This window comes from Geotrypetes seraphini, chromosome 4 (genome assembly GCF_902459505.1).
Source record: "Geotrypetes seraphini chromosome 4, aGeoSer1.1, whole genome shotgun sequence".
Taxonomy (NCBI): Eukaryota; Metazoa; Chordata; class Amphibia; order Gymnophiona; family Dermophiidae; genus Geotrypetes; species Geotrypetes seraphini.
The window spans coordinates 169,441,197-169,469,080 of NC_047087.1; the positions used below are offsets into that span (position 1 = coordinate 169,441,197).

Here is a 27,884-nt window from a genome sequence, read left to right on the forward strand (position 1 = left end):
CTGATGTTGGAGAGAAGGTTTCCGGGTCAGCCACGTGCAGCATGCAAAAGCTGCTGCCTGCAATGTGTCCCTGTGTGGCTGAAGGCAGGAAGGAGCAGCTCTGAAGGAGGTAACTGGGATCTCCCGCTGACCCAGAAGGCTTTCCTCATGATGTCAGCTCTGACAATGGAGGGAAGTTTTTTTGGGTCTGCTTCAGCGGAGGGGGGAATGCAGGAAGGAGGGCATGGGACCCCGGCAGCGGAGGGGGTGGGAAGGAGGGCATGGAATCTCTGGTGGCAGCAATTAAGGAGGAAGGGGGCAGAAAACCCACACAGTACCGCGTGTTGAGAAACACCTGGATTAGAGCACAGGTTGGTATACTTACAGATAAAGGGTGGCTATTGTATTGCACATTATAAGCCTGGCAGAATGTTGGTATCATGAAAGCTGAGTAGCTTTGAAAATGAAGACAAGTTAACCTGGATTCCACCTTGCTCAAGCAGAGGAAAGTTGTACAGGCTGCATACTCCACAGCAGCAGCAAATTGCATACATAGTGTGCTGATTCTCAGCTCTCTGGCAAGTCATTGCTTTGCCACAGAACTAACTCGTGAGAGCTTCAGAGATCCTCTTAGACTGGAAAAAGCAAACATAAAGTGCCAGTTTCTTTCGCTGGAATAGTTTTCAGAGTTTTTTCAGGCTTTCTGACTGGTGTTTTTAGACAAAGGACAGGATAATTTGAGGTGTTTATATAAACCACATTAGTTGTCTCTGTCAAAAATTCAAGCAAATGTCATATTGGTAGAGTGTTAAAAACTTTCATGCATTTATACTTTTTTTTTTTTTTCTCTTGAAAATTTATTGAAAATTTTATCAAAATACAAAAAAAGGAGAGAAACAAACAATCAATATCAATACCATAATCGTGGAACAATAAATGAGTAAAAACAATTATTCAAGCACAACAGAAAATCGTTAGATACATATAATCAGAGGTAAAAATATTCTATGGTGTTGTGATAAGTAGCGGGAAGATATTCAGGAAAGAAAAAAAAGTCAGGAGAGAAGAGGGAAAAGAAAGAAAAAAAAGGGTGATGACGGAGGGCGAAAGGTAAGCGTATAAAAAAGCGTATAAAAAAGCTTGAACAAGACCTCGAGGATATTACTAACCGAAGCAGACGCAATAATTTAAGAATCATTGGCTTAAAGGAACATATTGAAGGGTCTGATATGACTGAATTCCTTAAGAAATGGCTACCTAAGGTATTAAATATGGACCCTGACTGCGAGCTGGACATCGAGCGCTCTCACCGTGTTCCCTCTCATATGCGCCTCAATCAGTCTTCCCCACGCCCGGTGGTAGCCAAATTCCTTCGCTTTCCACAGGCTCTACAAATCCTCACTGCGGCCAAGAATCACCCTGGACTGAACATCGACGGACGGAAGATACTAATTGTGCCTGATCTTGCAAAAACCACTGCTAGAAAAAGAAAATCCTTCCTTGCATTAAGACCACGACTGAAATCCCTCAATGCATTTATACTTTTTTAAAATTCTGTTTCCTGGTTTTCAGTCATTTTTCAGTGTATTTTTTTGTAATGAAATCATTTGACTCAATTTCCTTTCTATTTGTAGCCTTTCAGTAGTGGATTAGTGACAGTGATGGTACCCCAGCTGCGGCGGGAGAATAGTCTTCTTCTCTGGAACATCTTTGATCTGAACACACCAGTGCACACATTTGTGGGACATGATGATGTGGTATTGGAGTTCCAGTGGCGGAAACAGAAGGAAGGTAGGAATGGGCCAGTCTTGATTTTGCCAAATTACTATGAGATTGGCAGGCCTGTTTGGGTTTCTGTCCATATTTCAGACTTTAAGGGTATAACTGGTTCATACCTTACTCAATAATATAAAGAGTGGTGGGCTGAACAAGCATGATTTTGGATCATGGCCCTACTCCTGTTTTTCACATGGATTTTTATATTCAATCTGAAGTGATTTATCTTTTTTAAAGCCCTTGAAACCATCCAAAATGTAGTGGAATTATCACAGTTGTGAAGCTTTTTAGTTTTATAAGATGATTATTTGTGAACTTATTATGTATGTTTTGATTGTTGCCAACCTCGAGAAAAGGGGGGATATAAATAAAGTAACCATTATATTTTAAGTCCACATTATACTATTTATTTAAAACTTTTTTTTTGTCTTAACTCCTAAATGTACAAGAACCCTTACTGGTCTGGGAACCATACCATAGGCAGCGGAATGCTTTTTTGTTTGGGGGGTCCCAAAAGCTCCACCCAGACTCCACCCAAACCCCACCCCCACAATAATGATAGTATTAATTGTAATACCATTTTCCATTCATTTTTCATATATACACACATAAAATCTTATTAACAACACATAATGGTTAAACACAAAAATAAACTACACAAAGCACACTGTATGCTCAAAAATTAGCTCAACATGACCAGACTTGGAATACTTTCAATAAAGCAAGGTCTAAATCTTTTTCTTCAAGGAAGTCTTCTAAGCAACCTTCTTCACATCGGAGACATTCTCCCTCTATACTGGTTGCTTTGAGACAACCAATGCAGTACTGGCAAGTATGCTGGAGTCCTGGATTTGATTCAGTGCATTTCTTCTAGATCAATTGAAGCTTGCCTTTACTATACTATCAACATCGGTCTCTCACATTAACTGACCTATGCCTTCTCTCAGTCCTTATGGAAGGTTTTCTTATTTCATTTTATGCCCGCGACACAGATTCTATCTCAAGTTTTTGAAGTTCAGCAGTATTTATTTTTTATATTCCTGTGAGCTCTGCTGCTCAAACTTGCATTATTAGGGAAATCCACCATGGATATAGAGCCTATAAGGTATTTTTTTTTTCCTATTGCCTGGAATCTAATGTGGGTGTAGAGTCTGTAAAGTTAGATCCCTCCATGGTTTTTCAACAAGAATATCACAAATTGGTATGCATCAATCAAGCTGCAACTGCTTAGGATTCCACCATGAGGTATAGAGCCTGTAAGGTGGTTCTTTTTCCTGCTGCTGGATACATAGATATAAGGACATATTGGGATCTATCATCAGTATAGAGCCTGTAAATTAGGTCCTTCCCTATATTGGAACCTTGAACTGCTTTATTTTGAGGCAAGATCAACCAAGTTTTTCTTCTATGGTACCTTCCAGAAGGTATTCATTTACTACAACAATTTTTTTTTCCCTACACCTGTTCTTTCATGAACATTTTCCACACAACTTTATTGTCTATCTCCTTAGAAGATTCTAAAAGTTCTTGAGGTCAAGGAAGAGGCCATTACATCCTTTTTAGGATGTATTTTTCTTTGCTTCAGCCATAATATCTGGTTAGAAGATTTTTTTCTATATAGTCTGCATTTACAAGTTGCTGCATTCTAAAATCAGTATGCATATTCCAGACTTGTTCCTACTAGGTTTTCCATACAGTTCTCTTCTAATTCTTTCATTTTTGTTTTTAACACACAGACAGTTTCTGTGTTCGAGCGCACTTATGTTGAGCCACTCGGGTTACAATGGGCTCTATACATCAGCAGGAGAGACTAGTTCTCTAGCTCTCGGTTCCGAGAATGAGCACATTTGGACCTAGGAAATTACTCAACTTTTATCCTTTTTTTTTTTTTTCCCTGTCCTCCTTTAATCGCTAATTGTGTTCTAGACAATATTCTCCTCATTAGTAATGGCTGCCTCTCTCCTGGATGGTTCGAGCCAGTCCCTCTGGGCTGGGCCTTTGGCTTCTCTCATTATCAATTTGCTCATTCCACTTCAGCAGGAATCGGCCTCCATACTTCTTGTAGTCAATGGGTGGACCAGACAGCTGTGGTTCTTCTTTCTGCTTCAACCTTGATAAAGGGCTTTCTTTCAAGAGTCGAAGGTCTGTTTTACATATTCAGGCCTCTCAGGGTGTCCTTAGCAGACGCTGCTCTTTTCTCATCCTACCAAACTATTTTAGCAGTGTCCAAACAACTTTCTTTACAGCACCGCTTTTTATCTTATCTTATCAAGCCTTTATACAAATTTGTATCTTCTTTTGGGGAGTTTTTCCTATCCCTCTCCCACCCAGCTCTTCGTCTCACTTCAGTCAGAGTTTGCCTAGGGTTGTGAGTATTTACCATGTTGAAGTCAACAACATGCTTTATAATAGTTATTGTTGACCTCCACCAGTCTCCAGTGAGTTGTAATCTTCCACTGGTTGGACCCTTCATTTGACCTCAACTTTCTTTTTTCGACGGTGATCTTTGTCATCCCCATCACTTCTGCATGTAGCGAGATTGGACTTCCAGAGTGGGAGTGAGACAGTAGTTTTTTCGCCAGGATATGGTATTTTTTCTGTACCCATCCTTTTACTCTGGGCAACAGGGGTCACAGAATGTAATATCCATTTGATTGTTGTGCTTCTACCTTTCTTGCTAAAGCCCCATTCTCACCTTGGGGGAGGGCTCTTCATACTTTGAACTGCATGACTTTCCTATTACAAGGAACTCAGTCATGAAGAACTTATTAGCCCAGGACAAGCGAGCTAAGAAGGCGCGTTCTTTTTAACGGCTGTTGAAAAGCTCTTTTTTCGCCTTCCCGCTCGCGTAATTTCGGTATCAGAAGAGTATCTTCCTTCTTTTCTTTTTATTTTATTTATTAGTGAAAAAAAAACTTCTTTTTTTCGTTCGGGTTCGCCCCGGCGGGGCCTGTTGCCACCATCGAAGCCTCGGCTTTCGATTTGGCAGAGGCCGTTTTTACGTTCATGCCCCCTCAGCCAGGGTTCAAAAAGTGCCACGGGGTGCACAGCCCATTTCTTTGACCGACCCGCACAACTGGTGTTTACAGTGCATGGGTCTGGATCATTGGGCTTCCACCTGCACCCGTTGTGCCACATTGAAAACAGAACGTCGAAAAACCGTCTAATTCAACAGAAATTACTTTTCGGTGCCGAGATGGCTGACTCTGCGGCATTGACACCGGCATCGGCTCCTTCGCAATTGGCACCCACTTCTTCGACACCGCGCCGGCGTCGCACCAGTCAGGTAAGCCGGCTAAGAAGCCTTCCCCGCTCGAGCGCCCTCCGGTCGCTGTGGCAGCGAGTCCAGTCCTGCCGACCACGAGGCGCCCGCGCAAATGCTCCGCCCCCATAGAGGTGAGTGCATCGTCATCGGCCTCCTCATCCTCTGGGCGTCGAGTGGCACCACAGGTACCGCAGAAAAAGAAAGCGGTACCGGTGCCTTCTCTGGACGAGCAAATTGCAGCCGTCCTCCAGGTGCAGCTTAAAGAGCAGTTGCAGCCACTCCTACCTGTTCTCTTGGCACCGAACCTTCCAGTCCCGGTCCGGTCTGAGCCACCGGTATCGACAGTGGAGCAGCCCCTATTGTCCGCTTCCACTTTGTCGGTACCGGTCCATTCGGCTTCCTCGACTTCCATGCCGGTACTGGCACCGGAACCGAGAGCTCTTCATCAGGCCGTTACAGCCTCTCACCTCTCCCGGTACCGCTTCTTTGAGGTCAGGTAAGTCGGTACGTAAATCCCGACACCTTGAACCCTCGACGTCGGATTCCCGGGATCGAAGTTTTCAAATCAGGGACCCTGATCTGTGGGGTGACTCCGAGGAGCCACTTCTCTCTGAGGGTGAATGTTCATCTGGTGAGGAGGATCCTTCTGTTCAAGATCCATCATCTAAACCTGACAATGCCTCCTTCACGACCTTTCTGAAGGAGATGTGTGAGTCTCTTTCCATTCCCTTGGAGGCTGAGTCCAAAAAATCCAAGGCGTTCCTTGATGCATTGGACTTCGACCAGCCTCCAAGGGAATTTCTGAAGTTGCCTCTCCATGATATTTTAAGGGAGACTTTGTATAAAAATCTAGAAACTCCCTTGACTATTCCAGGGGCTCCTCGTAAATTAGACTCCTTATACAAAGTCATCCCCATACCTGGTTTTGATAAACCCCAGCTCCCGCATGAGTCTTTATTAGTAGAATCTACTCTCAAAAAGTCTGCGGGAGCTAGTGTGTATGCCTCAGTCCCTCCTGGCAGAGAAGGGAAGGCCATGGACAAATTTGGTAAGAGATTATACCAAAATGCTATGTTGGCTAACCGATCTGGTAATTATGCCTTTCATTTCTCTTTTTATTTGAAGCACCTCATACAAAATCTAGCTTCTTTTGAGAAATACTTACCTGAACGCAAGAGATCTGCTTTTCATCATTGTTCTTCCTCCCTTCTCCAGCTTCAAAAGTTCATGGTACGTTCTATTTATGACATATTTGAACTTACCTCCAGAGCCACGGCCATGTCTGTTGCCATGCGTCGTCTGGCTTGGCTGAGAGTCTCAGAGCTTGATGTCAACCATCAAGATTGCTTGGCTAATGCCCCGTGTCTCGGGGATGAGCTTTTTGGTGACTCTATGGACTCCACCACACAAAAGTTATCCGCACATGAGACTCGCTGGGACACTCTTCTCAAAACTAAGAAGAAAACTCCACTTGTCCGGCCCTTTCGGCAGCAATCAGCCTATCATCGCCGTTATGTGGCTAGACCCTTACCACAGGTTCCTCAGCAGCCTAGACGTCAGCATCAGCAACAACGGCAACCTCCTCGGACGCAGCAACAGCAGCAGGTGAAACCTCCTCCACAGCAGAAGTCCACGCAACCCTTTTGACTTCATTCTCTAGGGCATAGCCAGTGTTCTACCATCCGCCCATCTGCCTCAACCCATAGGAGGACGTCTTACTCTGTACATCAGCCGTTGGGAGATCATCACCTCGGACCAGTGGGTCCTCAACATCATCCGCCACGGCTATTCTCTCAACTTTCAGACTCTTCCTGCCCAAAGTCTGCCAAGAGAGTCTGCTTTGAACACTCCTCAATCCTCCCTTCTTATTCAAGAAGTTCAATCCCTTCTTCTTCTGAACGCCATAGAGGAAGTTCCTCTAGATCAGAAGGGGCAGGGATTCTACTCCCGTTACTTTCTGGTCCCCAAAAAACAGGAGATCTCAGACCCATTTTAGATCTTCGCGATCTCAACAAATATTTGGTCAAAGAAAAATTCAGAATGCTTTCTCTGGCCACTCTTTACCCTCTTCTCAATCAAGGCGACTGGCTATGCTCCCTCGATCTCAAAGAAGCATACGCTCACATACCAATCAATCTGGCCTCCAGACAGTACCTCCGCTTCATGATCAATCACTGTCATTACCAGTACAAGGTGTTACCCTTCGGTCTTGCCTCCTCTCCCAGAGTGTTCACCAAATGTCTAATTGTGGTGGCTGCTTTTCTATGCTCTCATCATCTTCAGGTCTTCCCTTACCTGGACGACTGGTTAATCAAAGCCACTTCCTCTCAGGCAGTGCTCCTTGCCACCAACCAGACCATCCTTTTTCTACAACTTCTGGGGTTCGAGATCAATTACCCAAATCACATCTCATCCCTACTCAGAAACTTCAATTCATTGGAGCGGACCTGGACACAGTCCTCATGAGAGCATTCCTGCCGTCCAACCGTCTTCAGACTCTTCAATCTCTATGTCAGCAGGTGCTTCCACAACACTCCATCTCTGCCAAGCAAATGATGATACTCTTGGGTCACATGGCCTCGACAGTTCATGTCACCCCCTTCGCACGTCTTCACCTGCGCACTCCTCAATGGACCCTAGCTACCCAGTGGTCCCAAGCGATGGATCCTTGCTCACGACACATATTTGTGACATCATCTCTTCATCAATCTCTACAATGGTGGTTGATATCTTCCAATCTCTCCAGAGGTCTTCTGTTCCATCTACCTCCTCATCAACTAGTCATCACCACCGACGCCTCCCCTTATGCCTGGGGGGCTCACTTGAACGAGTTTCAAACTCAGGGCTTTTGGACGGCTCAGGAAAAGAAACATCACATCAATTTCCTAGAGCTCCGGGCGATGTTTTATGCCCTCAAGGCTTTCCAACATCTTCTCTTTCCTCAAGTTCTACTACTTTGCACAGACAATCAAGTTGCAATGTACTACATCAACAAACAAGGTGGGACAGGCTCTCGCCTCTTGTGTCAGGAAGCCCAAAAGATTTGGTCTTGGGCGATAGATCACCAATTATTCCTGAAAGCTGTCTACATTCAGGGAGAGCAGAATTCCTTAGCAGACAATCTCAGCAGAATTCTCCAACCCCACAAATGGACTCTCGATCCTTTGACTCTCCAGTCCATTTTCGCTCAATGGGGCACTCCTCAGATAGACCTCTTTGCAGTTCCTCACAATCATCAGCTGCCCCGCTTCTGCTCCAGACTCTACTCTCCTCACCGTCTGGCAGCGGATGCATTTCTTCTGGATTGGTCCAATCTGTTCCTTAATGCTTTCCCTCCTCTGCCTCTCATGTTACGAACCTTGTTCAAGCTCAAGAGGGAACAAGCCACCATGATTCTCATTGCTACTCGGTGGCCCAGGCAACATTGGTTCTCCCTGCTGCTTCAACTCAGTTCCAGGGAGCCCATTCGTCTTCCACTGTTTCCTTCTCTGCTTACTCAGCTTCAGCAGATCCTTCTGCATCCCAACCTCCAGTCTCTGCACCTGACAGCTTGGTATCTCTCGGGCTGACCTCAGCTTATTCTCTTCTGTCTCAGCCCGTTCGTTCTATTCTAGATGCTTCCAGGAAACCGGCCACTCTTCAATGCTACCAACAGAAGTGGACCCGGTTCTCTTCCTGGTGTTTTCTTCATCATCATGATCCCACTTCACTTGCCGTGGAGACCTTGTTAGATTATCTTCTTTCTTTGTCTGACTCTGGTCTCAAGTCTACTTCCATCAGAGTCCACCTCAGTGCTATTTCTGCCTTTCATGAGCCAGTTCATGGGAAACTTCTCTCAGCTCATCCTTTAGTTTCCAGATTCATGCGGGGTCTTTTCAATGTGAAACCACCTCTTAAACCCCCTCCTGTTATCTGGGATCTCAGTGTGGTTCTTTCCGCCTTAATGAAGCCTCCGTTTGAACCTTTGGCTACAGCTCCTTTCAAGTTTCTCACTTGGACAGTGGTCTTCCTTATTGCTCTTATCTCTGCCAGGAGGGTCAGTGAGTTGCATGCACTAGTTGCTGATCCACCTTTTACAGTCTTTCATCATGACAAGGTGGTTCTGCGTACACATTCAAAGTTTCTCCCTAAGGTTGTCTCTGAATTTCATCTCAACCAATCGATTGTCCTAAACTAAACTAAACTAAGCCTTAAGTTTATATACCGCATCATCTCCACGGAAGCGGAGCTCGACACGGTTTACAAAGCTTAAAAATACAAGAAGAGAGGGGAGAGAGAGTTTACAAGGGCATATGAAAAGAGGGGAAGTAAGAAGGAGATGTTATATATTAGAGAAAAGCCAGGTTTTCAGTTGTTTCCGGAACAGTTGGAGGGAGCCCAGGTTCCGCAGCGGGATAGTGAGATCGTTCCAAAGGCCCGTGATTTTGGAGAGGAGGGATCTTCCCAGTTTGCCTGCGTGGGGGATGCCACGTAGAGAGGGGAAGGATAGTTTATGTCTGTGGGCGGATCTGGTGGTAGCAGGCATTTGGGCGAGGAAGGATAGAGGGATTAGTGGCGGAAGGATGCCATGAATTATCTTGAAAGCTAGACAGGAGCATTTGAAGTGAATTCTGGAAAGTACAGGGAGCCAGTGAAGATTGGTAAGTAAGGGGGAGACGTGATCAAATTTGCGTTTAGCAAAAATCAATTTGGCCGCAGTATTCTGGATGAGCTGGAGTCTGTGAAGACTTTTTTTTGTTAGGCACAGGTAAATGGCATTACAGTAATTGAGTTTGGATAAGATGATGGATTGTACCAGGACGGTAAAGTGTTTTTGGTGGAAATAGGATCTAACTTTCCTCAGCATGTGGAGGCTGAAAAAACATGATTTTGCCAAGGAGTTCAGGTGATCGTTTAGGGAGAGGGAGGAATCGATAATGATGCCGAGGACCTTGCTTGAGAACTCAAGGCGAAGAGCGGGACCTGTGGGTAGAGTGAAGTGGGTGGGCAGGTGTGCTAACTTTGGGCCGAGCCAGAGTAGTTTTGTCTTTGATTCATTTAATTTCATCTGAACAGAGAGGGACCAGGCATGAAGTCTCATTATGCATGAGGTGATGTTCTCTTGGAGGTTTGTAAGGTTCTGGTCTGTTTCGAGGAGGATAAGGTTATCGTCTGCATATGTGTAAATTGTTTCAAGGGGGGATAGTTTGAGAAGCTTCAGGGAGGTCATATACATGTTGAAGAGGATAGGGGATAGGGGAGAGCCCTGTGGGACCCCGCAGAATGGTGTCCACAAAGTGGATTTGGAGCCGTTTGCGTTGACAATGTAGGAACGTGCGCGAAGGAAGTTTGAGAACCACTTTAGGACAAAGGAGTCTATTCCTATCTCGGAAAGTTGGTAGATTAGTATGTCGTGGTGCACGACGTCGAAAGCTGCGGAGAGATCGAACTGTAGGAGAACAGCAAATTTGTTTCGGGCGTGTAGTTGTTGCACCTTTGAGATTAGGGAAACTAGGAGGGACTCGGTGCTGAAGTTGGGCCTAAATCCGAATTGGTAGTGTTGGAGGATGGAGAATCTCTCTAGGTAAGAGGAGAACTGGGTAGCGACTATGGTCTCCAGAAGTTTTGTTAAAAGAGGGATGTTGGCTATGGGGCGGTAGTTCGATGGTAAGGAAGGGTCAAGATCGGCTTTTTTCAGAAGAGGGGACAAGGCAATGTGGCCCATTTCTGAGGAGAACAGGCCCGATAGTAAAGCTTTGTTTATAAGGTTTGTAAGGGAAGAGATGGCCTGCGCTGGGATGTTTTCGTAGAGGTAGGATGGGAAAGGATCTAGGATGCACTTGCAGGATTTAAGTTTCAGGCAGAGTTTAGAGATCTGGGGCTCGGATACAGGTTCGAAAGTAGTCCATGATCTGTCAGCAGGGATAGGGTCGGAGTCTTTCAGAGGAAGAGAGTTGTAAGAGATAGCTGGGGGGAACGAACTCTTTATGGTAGTGATCTTCTCGTTGAAAAAATTGGCTAAGTCATTTGGAGATGGGAGGGTGGGGGAGGGGGAGGAGTCGTTTTTAGAAGTTAGGTTTCGCCAGATGTGGAAGAGTGTACTGTTTTGGTTTTTTGATCTGGAGATTTTATCTCCATAGAAGATCTTCCTAGCTTTTTTTAGTATGGAGTTGTAGGATTTGATGTTTTCTCTCCAGGATTGCCTATCTGAAGGGGATTTTGATTTTTTCCATCTTCGCTCGGCATTTCTGTTTTAATTCCCTGTGGTATGGGAGATACCAGGGGGCCTTGTGAGAGTAGGAGATGGATTTAGTGGCTAGAGGGGCAAGAGCATGGTACGTGGTTTCCGAAAGAGTCACCTAGTTGTGCCAGAATGCGTCTGGGTCCATGAGAGTGGGAAGAGGAGGGAATTTGTTGAGGAACTGGGACCAGAATAGTTCACTAGTGATTTTTTTGCGGTAGGTGATGGAGTTTGAGGCTCGGGTAGGGGTACCAAGGACTGACATGAAGACAGGGAGGCAAAAATAGCCTAGGAGGTGATCAGACCAGGGAACAGATTCCCAACGGGTCCTGCCTGTATTCTTTCCAAAACCTCATTCTCATCCTGGAGAACAGGCTCTACATACTTTGGACTGTAAATGGGCTTTAGCTTACTATTTAGAGCATACTAAGCCCCACAAATCAACTCCCCAACTCTTTCTGTCCTTTGATCCGAATAAATTGGGACATCCCGTTTCTAAACGTACGTTGTCAAATTGGCTTGCAGCGTGCATTTCATTCTGTTATGCTCAGTCCGGACTGACACTGGAAGGTTCTGTCACGGCCCATAGGGTTCGAGCTATGGCAGCATCTTTAGCTTTCCTCCGTTCCACTCCTATTGAGGAAATCTGCAAAGCTGCTACTTGGTCCTCAGTTCATACTTTTACATCTCATTATTGTCTGGATGCTTTCTCCAGACGGGATGGACACTTCGGCCAGTCTGTTTTGCAACATTTATTTTCCTAATGGCCAACCTTCCCTCCATCCCTCTTTTTGTTAGCTTGGAGGTCACCCATCAGTCAAGAATATGCTGCCTGCTTGTCCTGGGATAAAGCACAGTTACTTACCGTAACAGGTGTTATCCAGAGACAGCAGGCAGATATTCTTGCATCCCACCCACCTCCCCAAGTTGGCTTCTTAGCTGGCTTATCCTAACTGGGGACTGCGCGCCTCCGTCGGGCGGGAAGGCACTCGCGCGTGTGCGGTGCGGCCTGCTAGAACATTCCAAGTTCTTAGAGTGCTATCACTCTAAAATTGTCCGTACCGGGGCTCCGTCGGTGCCGTCACCCATCAGTCAAGAATATCTGCCTGCTGTCCCTGGATAACACCTGTTACGGTAAGTAACTGTGCTTTCTCTCCTGTTCATTCTCTTTGTCAAAAAACAAAAGGAATTGACCCCAAAATGCAAATGCTAGCAGTGTCTTACTTCCGGTTCACCACACAATTGTTTCCCACGTACTCACCTTTATAGGACCCCCCATGGACCCCTGAAGAAGACTTTTTGTCGAAACGTGGACCGTGTTGGGTCCTTTAAGGCTCTTATATGGATGTTTTACTTTTATGTGGATGGAATTCTTTTATGTGGATGATTTTAGTGTACCTTTGGAACTTTGATACTTTCAAATAAAGTCCATTTGGGAACATCGTCACTCCACAGAGTTTTTTTGGCATTCTCTTTGTCACTCACATGTTGGGTTAGCTTATCCCTAGAGTTCTATTTCCGCATACCTTATAGTCGGTATTTCTGTTTTCCACTTTTCCGTTGTCCTGCACTGTTTTTGTGCATGTTTCTTTTAGTAACTGTTACTGCTGTAATGTTACTACAGATAAATAAATTTAATTCAGTATACAATGTTTTTTTTTAAATTGTCTGATAAAAGTTCATGCTGGAACCTAACCCTCTTTCACTTTTTGTGTTTTCATGAAACCAGAGCTTAGCAGGAACGTAACCCTGTATTACCTAAAGGAACAAGGCATTCCCTTTTTATGTTTCACGCAGATTTTTTTGGAACCATATCCTTACTGTATGTCATTGTTGATATTTGACTAGAGCTTGCTGCAGAATTGAAGGGATGTTGCTTGCATTGATTTATCCATTAGGCATAAGAGTTCTTTCTTTGTATTGTAGGCTCCAAGGACCACCAGCTGGTTACATGGTCACGGGATCAGACTCTACGAATGTGGCGTGTTGATTCTCAATTGCAGAGGGTATATGATGAACACTTATGTTTTACTTGTAATCTACTACTAATGTTTATACCAGGGGTGCCCATACTTTTTGGGCTTGTGAGCTACTTTTAAAATGACCAAGTCAAAATGACCTACCAACAATAAAATTTGTTAAAAAACACAAAGCACACTGAAAAGCAGAGAAAATGTTAATTATCATTCATATTCTGGGTTTTTTTCAAAGAGGTCAAGGCAGATAACTCTATGCAATGTCACCTCAGTAACAACCATACAAAAATAATTATATTACATTACAATACATTAGGGACTTCTATTCCGCCTATACCTTGCAGTTCAAGGTGGATAACAAAAGAGCTAACTGGACATTTCCAGTGAAGTTACAACAGTTTGTGTTTTTTTTGGTTACAAGGGAGGAGAGGTAGCTGGATTAATTCCGGAAGAACTTGCAAATTGGATATTAAATAATAATAATAACTTTATTTTTGTATACCACATTAGCATGGAAGTTCTATGCGGTTAACAGATGAAGAGACTGTACATTTACAGTGAAGTTACAATTTTTTTTTTTTTTTTGGTATAGCAACATTTACATTTTCAGCGACGCTACATTATAGACGCTACAAAATAGACGAATATACCCCCTCCCTTTTTACTAATCCATGATAGCAGTTTTTAGCGCAGAGAGCTGCGCTGAATGCCCCGCGCTGCTCTCAACGCTCATAGGCTCCCTGCGTTAAAAAACGCTATTGTGGTTTAGTAAAAGGGAGCCATAGTGCAAAATATAGACAGAAAATATAAATTCTCAAAACAGACATTTTGATCACTAAATTGAAAATAAAATCATTTTTCCTACTTTTGTTGTCTGGTGATTTCATGAGTCTCTGGTTGCACTTTCTTCTTCTGGCTGTGCTTCCAATATTTCTTCCCTTCTTTCAGCCTCCTGTATGCTTCCTTTCCTCCAGACCTCATTCTCTCCCCCCAACTTTTTCTTTCTTTCTCCTTACCACCTTCTTTCTTTCTGTCTCCCTGCCTTTCTTTCTTTCTCCTTACCACCTTCTTTCTTTCTGTCTCCCTGCCTCCCTTTCTTTCTCTCTCCATGCCCCCTTTCTTTCTGTTTCCCTTCTTTCTTTGTCTCCCTGCCCCCTTTCTTTCTGTTTCCCTTCTTTCTTTGTCTCCCTGCCCCCCCTTCTTTCTGTCTCCATGCCTACCCCTTTCCTTTCTTTCTCCCTGCCCTCCCCCAAGCCACTAGGTTTGCGACTGCTGCCATCGTGAACAGGCCCCCAAGCCACTAGGTTTGCCGCCGCCATCGGTGAACAGGCCCCCAAGCCATCGCCACCCCAAGCTCTCCCTGCAGAAGTGTCGCGCTGACCAGCATTCCGCTCCCCAACATCAATTCTGACGTCAGAAAGGAAGTTCCAGGCCTGGCTGGCCCAGAACTTCCTATCCGACATCAGAGTTGATGTTGGGGAGAAGAATACTGGTCGGTCCGACGCTTCTGCAGGGAGAGCTTGGGGCAGTGGTGGGGGTTGTCGGGGAGAGGAAGGCTGTTTGGCCCGGTAGATTGGGATAGCAACACGAGTCTATCACAGAGCCCGTGATCGATTCGCGTTGCCTTCCTGAGCTACCGGTCGATTGCGATCAACGTATTGGGCACCCCTGGTTTATACTATTAACATGACACTTTACAAGGCTTTATTTAGTAAGCAACATCTTGCTAATAATTTCCATTGATCATGGAATATCTTTTCCACAACTGAAGTCAGTTAATTGCCTTATGATATTATAAGTTGCTGTAGTGACAGTCTGATCTGCTGTTAGTGATCTGTAACTTGTTGCTAAAATCATTTGTAGTATCTGAAGATTGGAGGGTGGCCAATGTTAAGCTGATTTTTAAAAAGGGTTCCAGAGGATATCTGGAAAATTTTTTATAATTGTTTCCACTATTTTGCCCAGCACTGATGTCAGTAAGCCTGACTTCAGTGCTGAGCAAAATTGTGGAAACAATTATAAAAAAAAAATTGTAGAACACATAGACAAACATGATTTAATTGGACAGAGTCAGCATGGATTCAGCTGAGGGAGATCTTCTCTTACCAATTTGCTTGACTTCCTTAAAAGTGTGAATAAACATGTGGACTATCCTATAGAACAGTTCATAAAAATATTGGTAGTGACTTTAGATCGACACCTTACCTCTTAGAACAACACACAGATTGTTACTCAGGAAATGTTTCTCAGTTCTTTGGAAACTCCGAACCATTAAAAAATATTTTGATACAGCTTTCTTTCGTTTGTTAGTTCAGTCATCGATACTGAGTATCCTTGATTATTGTAATATAATCCACCTGGGCGCCTGTAAGAAGATCTTCAAAAAACTAAGAGTGGTTCAAAACATTGCTGACCGACTGATTTTCGGTCTGAAAAAAATGGGAGCATGTTACTCCTTATTACCAAAAATTACACTGGCTACCGATTGAGGCTAGAGTTTTATTCAAATTCGCATGTATTTGCTTCAAATCAATCTTCGGTATGTCCCCAGGTTACCTTGTTTCTCATTTCTCTTTAAATCATCCAATAAGCCCACACATAGAGTCCAGTTATTCTTATATCCTACTGTCAAATCTTGTTGTCTGAAGAGATTTCTCGAGAGAACTCTCTCTTTCCAGGCAGCCAAAATGAACGCCTGGTTTGGCAAAATCATGCCAGGAGTCTCATCCTATTATTTTTTTTAGAAAACTATTAAAGACACAATTATTTGACAAATTTGTAACCCAAGCTTCCTAATTGCTTTTTAAATATAACATTTATTGTGTACATTCTAGAAATTGATGTATCTTTTTGAACTGTATATTCGCTGGATGTTCAGCCTTATCTGCTGTGAACCTCCTAGAACCATTCGTGGTCTGGCAGTATATAAGAATAAATTATTATTATTATAAAGATGAGCCCACCCTAATTTTCCCCATAGGGAATAATGAGAGTACTCTGTGACTCCTGGTGCCTGTCAGTTTGCAGTAGCCTGCCTGCAGGGAAAGTATTTCTGCCTCAGAAACTGCCAGGAACTAATCCATTACTGGAAATCTTCTGGCTGCCAGTCAGGCAGACTCCAACCATGGACTCTCAACCCTGAAAATCTATGCAACGTGTCAGGAGGAGAAAATTTGAAGCCAGCTCTCTGTATCCAGAGAGTTGTTAACACAGGTACCCCACAGCCTGCACTGAAGCCTCTGATAAACCAGTAGGCGAATAAGCTCCCAGGGGAATGATGTAATGTATCTAGAATTTCAGAAAGCTTTTGACAAGTTCCTCATGAGAGGCTCCTGAGAAAATTAAAGAGTCATGGGATAGGTGGCAATGTTCAGTTGTGGATTAGGAATTGGTTATCAGATAGAAAACAGAGGGTAAGGTAAAATGGCCATTTTTCTCAGTGGAGGAGAGTAAGCAATGGAGTGCCACAGGGATCTATACTTGAACTGGTGCTATTTAACTTATTTATAAATGATCTGGAAATTGGAATGATGAGCAAGGTGATTATTAAATTTGCAGATGACACTAAACTGTTCAAAGTTATTAAAACACATGCAGATTGTGAAAATTACAGGCAGACCTTAAGAAATTGGAAGACTAGATGTCCACATGGCAAATGAAATTTAATGTGGATAAATGCAAAGTGATGCACATTGAGAAGAATAACCCATAGTTACCAGATTCTAGCGTCCACCTTGGGGGGTTAGCACCCAAGAAAAAGATCTGGGTGTCATTGTAGACAATACAATGAAACCTTCCACCCAATGTGTGGCGCCAACCAAAAAGGCAAACAAAATGCTAGGAATTATTAAAAAGGGGTGGTTGACAAGACTAAGAATGTTATAATGCCTCTATCGTTCCATGGTACGACCTCACCTGGAGTATTGCATTCAATTCTGGCCTTATCTCAAGAATAATATAGTGGAACTAGAAAAGGTTCACCGAAGAGCAACCAATATGAGGAAAGCCTAAAAAGGTTAGGGCTCTTCAGCTTGGAAAAGAGACTGGTGAGGGGAGATATGATTGAAGTCTACAAAATTCTGAGTGGTGTAGTACGGGTACTCCGTCAAAAATTACAAAGACTAGGGGACACTCAATGAAGTTAGAGGGAAATACTTTTAAAACCAATAGGAGACAATATATTTTCACTCAGAGACTAGTTAAGCTCTGGAATGCGCTGCCAGAGGTTGTGGTATGACAGATAGTGTAACTAGTTTTAAGAAAAGTTTGGACAATTTCCTGGAGGAAAAGTCCATAGTTTGTTATTGAAATAGACATGGAGGAAGTCACTGCTTGTCCTGGATCGGTAGCATGGAATGTTGCTACTCTTTTGGGTTTTGGCCAGGTACTACACTTCTCCCTCCATATTTGCTGTGATAGGGGATTAACAGAACCGCAAATACAGAAAAAACGCGAATAACTTTTTCATATGTTATTCGCTGTTTTCTATTAAAAACCATTGTGAATATAGTGAAACTGCGAATAACATGGTGGGAGACCTGGTCTGTTCCTGAAGGAGAGGCAAAACACGGTGAAGAAAGTGCTGGGAATCATCGGTTTTCTCTGTAAACACTTGGAATCAGCGATTTCTCTATGCAAGCTGATGTAATTTTGGGGGAAGGAGCCAGCAAGCTAAAAACTGTGAATAATCGAAACCGCGAATGCTGAAACCGTGAAAATACGGAAGGAGAAGTGTAGTGACCTGGATTGGCTACGATGTGCCATGCTTCTCATGCTTTCCCCATTTGTGATGCTTTTCTATCAATGTGTCCTTTTTCCATCATTTACTCTCACTTATTTTCTGGACCTTTAATTTGTTTGGTACATTCCTCTCCTCTCAGTATATTCTACCACCTTTCTCACACAGGATTCTCTTTTCAGCTTTGTGCTAATGATCTCCTGGATGGTGTTGATGACCTCCTTGATGGAATGTCCCTTCTACCAGAGCAGGAAAAAGCCCTTCATACCCAGGATTCAGAGCACCAGTCAAACACCAGCCATGGGGAAGAGGAAGGTAATTATAGCACAAGAAGGCTTCTCAGTGCTTTTTGAGGATTTTGATGCTCATGATACTTTTTTTTTTTTTTTAAATTCACATTTGTATAGCACATACCGTATTTTTCGCTCCATAAGACGCACTTTTTCCACCCCCAAAAGGGGGGTCTCAAAACAGACATCTTAAGGAGTCTTAAGGAGTGAATGTAAAAAAAAAACCAAACAAGACCCGTACCTCCTTTTGGCATTCGGCGGTCCAACGTGCTTTCTGCGCTTCGGCCTGGGTTCCCCTGCTCTCTTCCAGCAGCATCAGTGGCACAGCGGTGCAGGAGGCAGGCGTGCGCATTTTGCGTGCCTGGTTTATTTCGCATCCCGGCGGTCCAGCGCACTTTCCGCACTCCTGCCTGGGTTCTGCTGCTCTCTTCCGTCAGCGGCGCAGGAGGCAGGCGTGCGCTTTTTGCGTGCTTGCTTGGTCCCTCCCTGCACTCTGAATGGCTGCCTGTCAGTTCTCGCAGTTCTTATGGACTGAAAAATATGGTACTAGATGGTGGTAATACTACTGCTTATTTCTATAGCGCTGCCAGATGTATGCAGCACTATACATTAAACCTGTAAGAAACAATCTCTGCTGATAGGACATACAATCTAATAAACAGTGCTGTTGAGAGATACATGGAGGTAACAACACTTTATATTCTCAAGTAGGTGGTTATCAGATTGCCCTGGGATCAGATGCAGGTGGAGTATTTGGCTTGCAAACTCTCCAAAGGGAAATATTTTTTTTGTGTGTTAGTTTGGGGAAAATATCTTGACTTTCTATGTTTCTATGACTTATTATCCCCAAGGACTCTCAGTAATGGCTATACTTTGTATTAGAGAATGACACGGTGGCTAATATCTGCCAAAACGGTGGGGAAAAACCTGTGTTCACCATGGCTACGGGGACAAGGCCATTCACCGTCCCGTGGAGCAGCAAATGGCCTTGTCACATATCGCGCTCCCTCCCTCCTTACTGCCGCCGCAGAGTTTAAACATCTCCCTACTCCCTCCCTGCTCCTTACCTTCATGGCCGCGATTTCTAAACTGCCTTCTTACAACAGCCAGAGCGTTGAAGCTGCGTGTGGCTGTCGTAAAGGGGGTGTGTGAAAGCGCCACAAAAGTAAGGGGCAGGGAGGGAGAAAGGGAGGAAAGGTGGGGTGGAGAGGAACAGAGTAAAACAGAGTGGGGAGAAGACGCTAAAGGGACATGGGGAAGACAGAGTGGGGAGAAGGACACTGAAAGGACATGGGGAAGACAGAGTGGGGAGAAGGATGCTGAAAAGACATGGGAAAGACAGAGTGTGGGGAAGAGAGATTGGGAGAAGATGCTGAAGAGAAATGGGGAATAGTGAGTGGGGAGAAGACACTGAAGGGAAATGGGGTACAGAAAGTGGGAAGAAGACGCTGAAGGGAAATGGGGAAGAGAGAGTGGGGAGAAGACGCTGAAGGGAAATGGAGAGAGAGAGTGGGGAGAAGATGCTGGCAAGGAAGAAGACAGAGTTGCCAGACTATGGGGGGAGCAGAGGGAAGAAGATTGGGTGCCAGACCAATTTGGAGGGGGGGGGGGGAGAAAGGGAGAAGCACTGTAACTGAGCAAATGGAAGATGCAGAGAGAAGAGAGACAGTGGATGGAAGGAATTGAATGAGAAGATGAGGAAAGCAGAAACCAGACAACAAAGGTAGAAAAAAAATTATATTTCTATTTCTTTTTTTGCTTAGGTTAAAGTAGTATATTAGTTGTGTTGATAAAAATTTATAAACAAAGCCCTGCCAGCTGAACATCTCTTTCTCCAGTTCAGCAGCAAGATATTTGATTTATAAGGAAGGAATAAGCTAAATATTTCAGTACTGAGGCTTGTATGCATGCTGCGGGGATGGTGACGGGGCAGTGAAGAGGATGGCAGTGACAGTGATGGGGCGGTGAAGGGGATGGCGGTGGCGGGGCGGTGAAGGGGACGGTGAGCTGGGGATTGGGCAGTGACGGGGACAGATTTTCCCCCGTGTCATTCTCTACTTTGTATTTTGAGTGTGGTATCAGCCCCTAAAATGGGGGTAAGTGAGGATTTATTGTTGCATAAGTGTTATAGGAGGATGAATGGGCTGTTAGTGGCCAAAGCCAATGCACAAGGTTATTAGTGAATTTGTTTACGGTAATTTTTAGTTGTTGCAGACTGTTCAGCTTGTTGCAGTGCAGACTCCATCCTACTGTGGGGGTTGAACTTTGAAGTATAAATAAACATAATTTTTTATTGACTAGTGATGTTTTTATTTATTTTTAGATACTTGTTGCACCCAAACTGATGAGGTGGGTGGAGGGGAAGAGGTTGCAGGTAGAGACTTAGGATGAATGGGTTAAAATGTAAAATCTGCTGTTCATCTACTGTTGGTATGTAAAATAAATATTTTGTACTGGCCATTTGTGTTTTTGGACTAACCCATTTTTAACACCTGAGATGGTTGACCCAGTTGTCTGTGTGGTCAATAGGGATGGCCTATTTATTCACATACAAAAACCTGCAAAATTCATTGGCTTTTAGCTTAGTCCACTTGTCCATAGGTAAATATTGATGCACTAGATCTAAAAAGCTGCAAATCGGCAAAATTGAGGGTTAGTTCACTTGTCTATAAGACCATCCAAATTTGAATTGAGCTGTGACATCATGTCAAAATTGTCTTTGAGAGAGAAGTTAAATTTTTGAGATTATGTATTATAAAGGCAATTCTATAAAAACTCTTAAATTTAGGTACCAATTGCACATGTTAATTTATAGAATAGGAGCACTTACACAAATGAATGATGTCGCAAATTGGCATTTATGCACATATGTGCTAGACCAGAGTACGTGGGCCACTTGTTGAGGGTACATGGCCTGGCCACCGCAGAGGATATTCCCGCCAGTCCATAGAAACCGCTGCCGCTGGGGATCCTGCCTTCCTGCCAACCCCGTGCAGCTGCTGGGGATCTCTCCCTGTCTCCCCCCCCACCCCGAAGCCGACCCAGTTCTTGTTTGAGCCGCACTTGTTCCCTCAGTCTTCAGCGGGACTCCTTGCAGGGACGGCGCAGGCAGCAATTCACATGCTGCACATAAGTAGCTGACCTGGAAACCTTCTCTCCGACGTAAGATCCCACATGCCTATCCCATGCTTTCTTGAATTAAGACACACTCTTGTCTCCACTACTTCCTCCGGGAGACTGTTCCACACATCTACCATCCTTTCTATAAAAAGTATTTCCTTAGAGTACTCCTAAGCCTATCACCTCTTAACTTCATCCTATGTCCTCTCATTCCAGAGCTTCCATTTAGGTTTGAAGCGGAATAATATTTTTTTAAAATAAAATAAAAATAGCTATATACTACATGTGCTGCCAAAACTAATTAAGCAGTTAACAGAGGAGGATTCATAATAAAATTTACAAGAGCAACAATAAAAAACACTCTTAAGAAAAATAAAAGGAAAGTAAATTCAAAACAGCTATAGCTTCCCCACTGTACCCTATCCAAATGTCATTGTAAACAAATATGTCTGTTTGCCTAGGAGAAAACTTGGCATTTTTTTCCACTGTCACCACGATGACTTTCTCATTAAGGGGTTATAGATTTTGGATTCTTTCTCATGTGATGGATTTGGAGAGTTGCCTGTGATTGCGAAAGTGACTTCCATTTCCCAAGATTTTAACTTCTGAATTTGTTTTCCCAAACTTGGTGCCAGAAGTGTATTAATAGGCCATCCACCTTAGTCTTTAGAGATGGCATATAGCTAGCTATTTTATGCAGTGCTATTCTATTTAAAAGAAAAGTATGGAATAGCAAGCGTGGTTTTATGTATTAGAGCTCAGCTACTAGTTGTCTGTTACCTAGTTTTTCTTATTCCAGTTTTTAGGGAGGATTTTCAACCTAACCAACTAATGGGAGGAAAACCAGATCATTTGGGATTGCCACAGACACTGCAGCAGGAATTCTCCCTGATTAACGTACAAATCCGAAATGTGAATGTAGAGGTAGGAATGGAGAGAGCAGCATTTTACATATTTTATTTAAAGTGTACCTTCTGCTTGTGATCAAGTCTGTTTGTTTGAGTGTGAAGGGGGATACAGGAGCAGGCTTTATAATATAGTATACCTGTATGCTTATTACTGAAAGTGAGGAAAAAATTTGACGAACAGTTGGAGGGAAGTGACCTAGTGGTTAGAGCTGCTGCCTCAGCATCATGAGGTTGTGAGTTCAAGCCCAGCCTGTTCCTTGTGACGCTGGGTAAATCACTTAATCCACCATTTCCCTAGGTACCACAGTTAGTGCCTCTTTTATCAAACTATGGTAGAGCTTTAACCGCGGGCAGATGACGTAAATGCTTTGATGCTTATTCAATTCCTATGAGCTTCGGAGCATTTACCTTTGCCGGCCCACGGTGAAATCTCTTCTGTGGTTTGGTAAAAGGGGGCCTTAGATTGTGAGCCTGCTGGAACAGCTAAGGAAAACTTAAGAGTACCTGATGCCCAATCCTTCCTGCCGTGAACCCCTTAGCAACAACGACTTAACTCATCGCATGCTGTTGGTGTCACCTCTGTCAGTAATAGAAGGAAAGGAAGTGAACAACATGCTTACTAAAATCCGGCTGACCTTGCAAACATATTCTATTCTATTGCAAATATCTTGTTTATAGAAGCAATCACATGATTTTCTATAACTACAATCTCATCAATATTTGCCCTAACTATATAAGTGGAAGAAAACAGATATGTTTTCTCTCTCAATCATCTAAACAACTAATGATATTCTAGGTCAGCCTGGTCCCCCAGCCTATGTTTTAGTCTATTTCCCTAGGAACAATGATTTATAACTTGCTATAGGTTTCCCTATGTCAGCACTAGAAGAGGTTAACAAACATGTGCACTGTTATGCGACTTTTAGCTTATTTTCAGGGAATCGTTGTGTTATGGCTCCAGCATCTTGTTCCCGACATTAAACCAAAATATTTTGTTCTATTAAGGAAAAATATGTGCTCTGCATGCTCTACTGTTCTACTTTGTTGTGTCACAAGTTTCTGAAGGATTTCTATTATTCAGCTACATCTTTCATATAATATTAGCAAATGAGGTTTAACATGGATAAGTGTAAAGTAATGCATGTCGGTAACAAAAATCTCAAGCACGAATACAGGATGTCTGGTGCAGTACTTGGAGAGACCTCCCAGGAAAGAGACTTGGGAGTACTGGTCGACAAGTCAATGAAGCTGTCACAATGTGTGGTGGTGGCGGCGGCAAAAAAGGTGAACAGAATGCTAGGAATGATTAAGAAGGGGATCAGGAACAGATCGGAGAAGAGTATCATGCAGCTTTACAGGGCCATGGTACGCCCTCACCTGGAATACTGCGTCCAGCGCTGGTTGCCGTACATGAAGAAGGACACAGTACTACTCGAAAGGGTCCAGAGAAGAGCGACTAAAATGGTTAAGGGTCTGGAGGAGTTGAAAAGAGGAGACTGAGAGGGGACATGAGTGAAACATTCAAGATAATGAAGGGAATAGACTTAGTAGATAAAGACAGGTTGTTCACCCTTTCCAAGGTAAAGAGAATGAGAGGGCACTCTCTAAAGTTAAAAGGGAATAGATTCCGTACAAACGTAAGGAAGTTCTTCACCCAGAGAGTGGTAGAAAACTGGAATGCTCTTCCGGAGGCTGTTATAGGGGAAAACACCCTCCAGGGATTCAAGACAAAGTTAGACAAGTTGCTGCTGAACCAGAATGTACGCAGGTAAGGCTAGTCTCAGTTAGGGCACTGGTCTTTGATCTAAGGGCCGCCGTGTGAACGGACTGCTGAGCACAATGGACCACTGGTCTGACCTAGAAGCGGCAATTCTTATCTTCTTATGTTTTTAATCTTAACTAAAAGTGTATCCAATGCACATTAGTTATGGCCCCCCTTATATTCTGCATAATACAATTATCACCATCAGTACCAGAAAGGGGAAGGCACACCATTTTGAAGAGGCAGGCCTGCTGACAGGAGGGAGTGGGCATCCCTCCTGCTGAGCTTCAATTTAGGGGTACATGGGAGAGTTCAGGGGTTTGCGGTGGGGCCTTGTCAGCAGGAGGGAGTGTGCATTCCTCCTGTTGATCTTCAATTTAGAGGTATGTGGTGGGGGGGGGGGGTTTCGGGGATTTCCGGTGGGGCCCCGGCAGTAGGAGGGAGTGGGAATCCCTTCTACCAATTAAAAAAAAAAAAAAAAAATTTAAGTTTGGCCATTAAAAAAACCCTACTCTTCTTGCACTGAGCAGCAGGAGGCTGCTTCAGGGTTTCCCCTGCCGCCCAGCTGTTCAGGGCTTCCCCTGCCAGCTCTGCACATGTGCTAATTGTTTTCTCCACCAGATTGGATGGGATTACAGCAGTCCTCTGCAAAACTCATTTGCATGTGAAATTGTTTCAACACCGATCATTGTTTTCAAATTGGACAATTTATCGGCACCACAGCAACCTACAGGATTTTAACAGTGATTTTAGAGCATCCGGCCCTGATTCTGGCAGCTAGCTGGTAACTGTCTGTTGGTTTAATTTTTATTGGGGGGGGAGGGAAGAGGGGGGAGTACTCTGGCTATTTGGGTGTCTGAAGGTGAAGGACAGGAGCGCTGCTGGCTGGCTGCTTGAATACAAGCAAATTGAATTAGGACATGGAGGAAGCAGGAAGGCTCTTTGATTGAGAAAGGAGAGGCAGGGCTATCTTATCTGACTGGTTTGAGGACAGAAGATTAGTTAAAAGAAAGCTAGCTGTATGACTGGTGAGGAGTTGCGGAGAATAGGCTGCCTTGTGTCTTCATCAGTTTATTCCCAGTCATTCCTTAAAAGCTGAGCATGAAGGGAAGTGAGTGTATTGTGGGACGAGTTGGGAGAGAGTATGGTGTGACATCTGGTATAATTCAATGAAACTACTGAATTGTACTGAAATTCCAGATAATAATTAACAAAAATATTGTTTAAACTTTGACAAACTTGCAGAAGTTTTCAGAATTTGCAAATTTTTTGTGCAAAATTTAGATTATTTTTTTTTTTTTGCACAAGTGTTAGATACTAGGATCATATGTGTATATGTAGTGATATTTATACACATTTGTGGCAAATTTCAATAATGCAGCCAATATAAACACAGGATGTACATATATAAGAACAGGGAAGAAGAGAGTCTTTCTCAAAAAAATGCAAGATTTGGTGAGCAAGTCCATTAGCATCCTAGTTCTGAAAAGACAATCAGATTTTCAGAGAATACACTTGAGATAATTACCTAACTTTGAGGTCACCAAGATATATTTTGGAAACCCTACTGTACATCCTTTGCCTGTTAACAAGCAGTTTGGTGCTGGTTTGATTAGGAAACACGTGTCTCTCTTTTTCTGTTTGATGGTTATGTATTGCAGATGGATGCGATGAACCGGAGCTGCACAGTGTCGGCACATTGCGGAAACCACCGTGTAAAGATGTTGGTGATGTTCCCTGTGCAGTACCCCAATAATGCAGCTCCTTCTTTCCAGTTTGTCAATCCGACAACAATCACATCAACTATGAAATCAAAACTGCTAAAGGTAAATCCTGGATGTGTGTATCTGTATGAGTATGTTTGTCAACATGACTTTGACTTCAGGGAGCAGCAAACAGAGAAGCACCTCCAAGGACAAACCAAAGCAGAGGTGGCAAAGAATGCAAACATGGTCATGGGTCCATATAACAAAACTTTATTGACTGACTTGGCATAGCTGTGTTTCAGCATGCCTGCATCAGGGGTCATAAGCTGAATGATAGTCATCAGTCTGAAAAGGTCTTTGTATAACACTCACATAAGTGAATGATTGTGTTTAAAAATAAGCAGAGTCACCGACAATATTTTCATTTTTGTTCAGTGATTCTGCTTATTTTAAGTACTTGTTGGATCAATCAGTAAAGTCTCTGCTGGGTTTTTAAATTTTTTTTATTATTATTTTAAATAAAGAAAACAACAAATCAGAAACCAGTTAGCCAAATCAAGTCATGTCTGTTTTCTTTGGTACAATGCCAATGTGTATAAACATTACCAGCAAATCACCTCCTCCGCTCCCCACCCCTCATCCCATGCATAACAGAAACAAGGGTTGTAGTTTATCTATATTGGGAGGGCAAGCCCTCCCTCTCCACTTTTCTAAAAGCCTGGACTCCTTATGTTAAGTAGTCAGTCTATTGTGTCTCAATGACATCTAACATACATACATACATACATGTGGTGGCTATTTTAGCCACCACATGTGAGTGTATAGGTATGTAAGGCTGTTTCCAAGATGCTGCCAAAACAATCCTGGCTGCTGTGGCCAGAGGCAAACCAGCCTATGGTATTTTCCTGGAGCTCCCACTAGTTTCATATTTAATAAGCCACATCCTATGTCTTTCACTACTTGAGTCCTACAAATCTCAGTTAGCAATCGAAAGACAATTCCACCAAATATGAATAAATGTGTCCTGTCCCCCACTTTCTCGCCAACAGAGTTCAGAAATGTTGGCATTGAAATGGTTCAATCGTACTGGGATCAAATACCAATGATATAAGAACTTAATAACCATTTTCTCCTATACATGGACAAGCTCTTAGCTGTCATATTGTTCTATTTGTTTTCTTTTCATGTCCCTTAAACTGATCTCTTGAAATGTGTGTGTGTTTGGGGAATCCATTCATCGATTAAGAGGCAGAAAATTCTCCGGCTGATGTAGCTTTTCTACAAGAAACACATTTGACTTCAGCTGAACATGCCAAGCTATGTACATGGTGGGTGGGAGAAGTCTTTGACTCCCCAGCTCAAGGAAAAAAGGCAGGCATTATTATCTTGGTGGGGAAACACTTACGAGTTGCAGTACATAATATTCTTAGGGATCCTAATGGCAGGTATATATATATATATATATATATATATATATATATATGCCATCATTTACTATGTTATGTTACTATATTATGGTGTCAGTCAGCCTAAATTCTAAGCCATATATCCTTTGTAATGTTTATGCCCCTAACGACCCTTGGGACTTGGATGTGATTGTATGTGATGATCTTAAGGTGGCCAAACAGGTTGAAAAGGTGACGGCGAAACCTAGAAGGATGCTAGGTTGCATAGGGAGAGGCATGGCCAGAAGAAAAAAGGAGGTATTGATGCCCCTGTTTAAGACTTTGGTGACACCTCATTTAGAATATTGTGTACAATTCTGGAGGCTGCACCTTCAAAAAGATATAAAAAGGATGGAGTCGGTCCAGAGGAAGGCTATTAAAATGCTTAAGAAAATTGCTGTGGGTGTCTTCTTTGAGGACATCTGTTTCTTGCTCTCCCTTCCATGTTAGTGTTGGTGTAACTTCATCTTTCATCTGGAGATCGTTCTCTTCCTCCCTCCTCCTGTATGTTTCCTCAATGAATTCCTCGAGATCCCTGACTTCCTTCTCAATGTGTCTCTCACTCATGAAGTCTTCAAATGTCCTGATAGGGTCCTCCATGGTGTAAAGTCCTTCTAGCTCCTGTATCTTGTCCTCAAGCCGCTTGACTTTCTTCTTCAAGCTTTTCAGCTCCTGACACTGACTGCATACATATGACTG

The 27,884-nt window shown here is 43.4% G+C and overlaps 1 protein-coding gene across 5 annotated transcripts in view; it reads left to right on the forward strand.

The window, feature by feature from the left end:
* WDR59 (WD repeat domain 59) overlaps positions 1-27,884 on the forward strand; it is a 256,257-nt gene that overhangs the window by 75,060 nt on the left and 153,313 nt on the right. For all 5 annotated transcript variants that reach the window (XM_033943868.1, XM_033943869.1, XM_033943871.1 and 2 more), the window contains exons 10-14: positions 1,614-1,770; positions 13,167-13,246; positions 18,137-18,269; positions 22,164-22,288; positions 25,696-25,860. In XM_033943868.1, the coding sequence (XP_033799759.1) occupies positions 1,614-1,770; positions 13,167-13,246; positions 18,137-18,269; positions 22,164-22,288; positions 25,696-25,860 (660 nt within the window). The remainder of the gene's footprint in view (positions 1-1,613; positions 1,771-13,166; positions 13,247-18,136; positions 18,270-22,163; positions 22,289-25,695; positions 25,861-27,884) is intronic.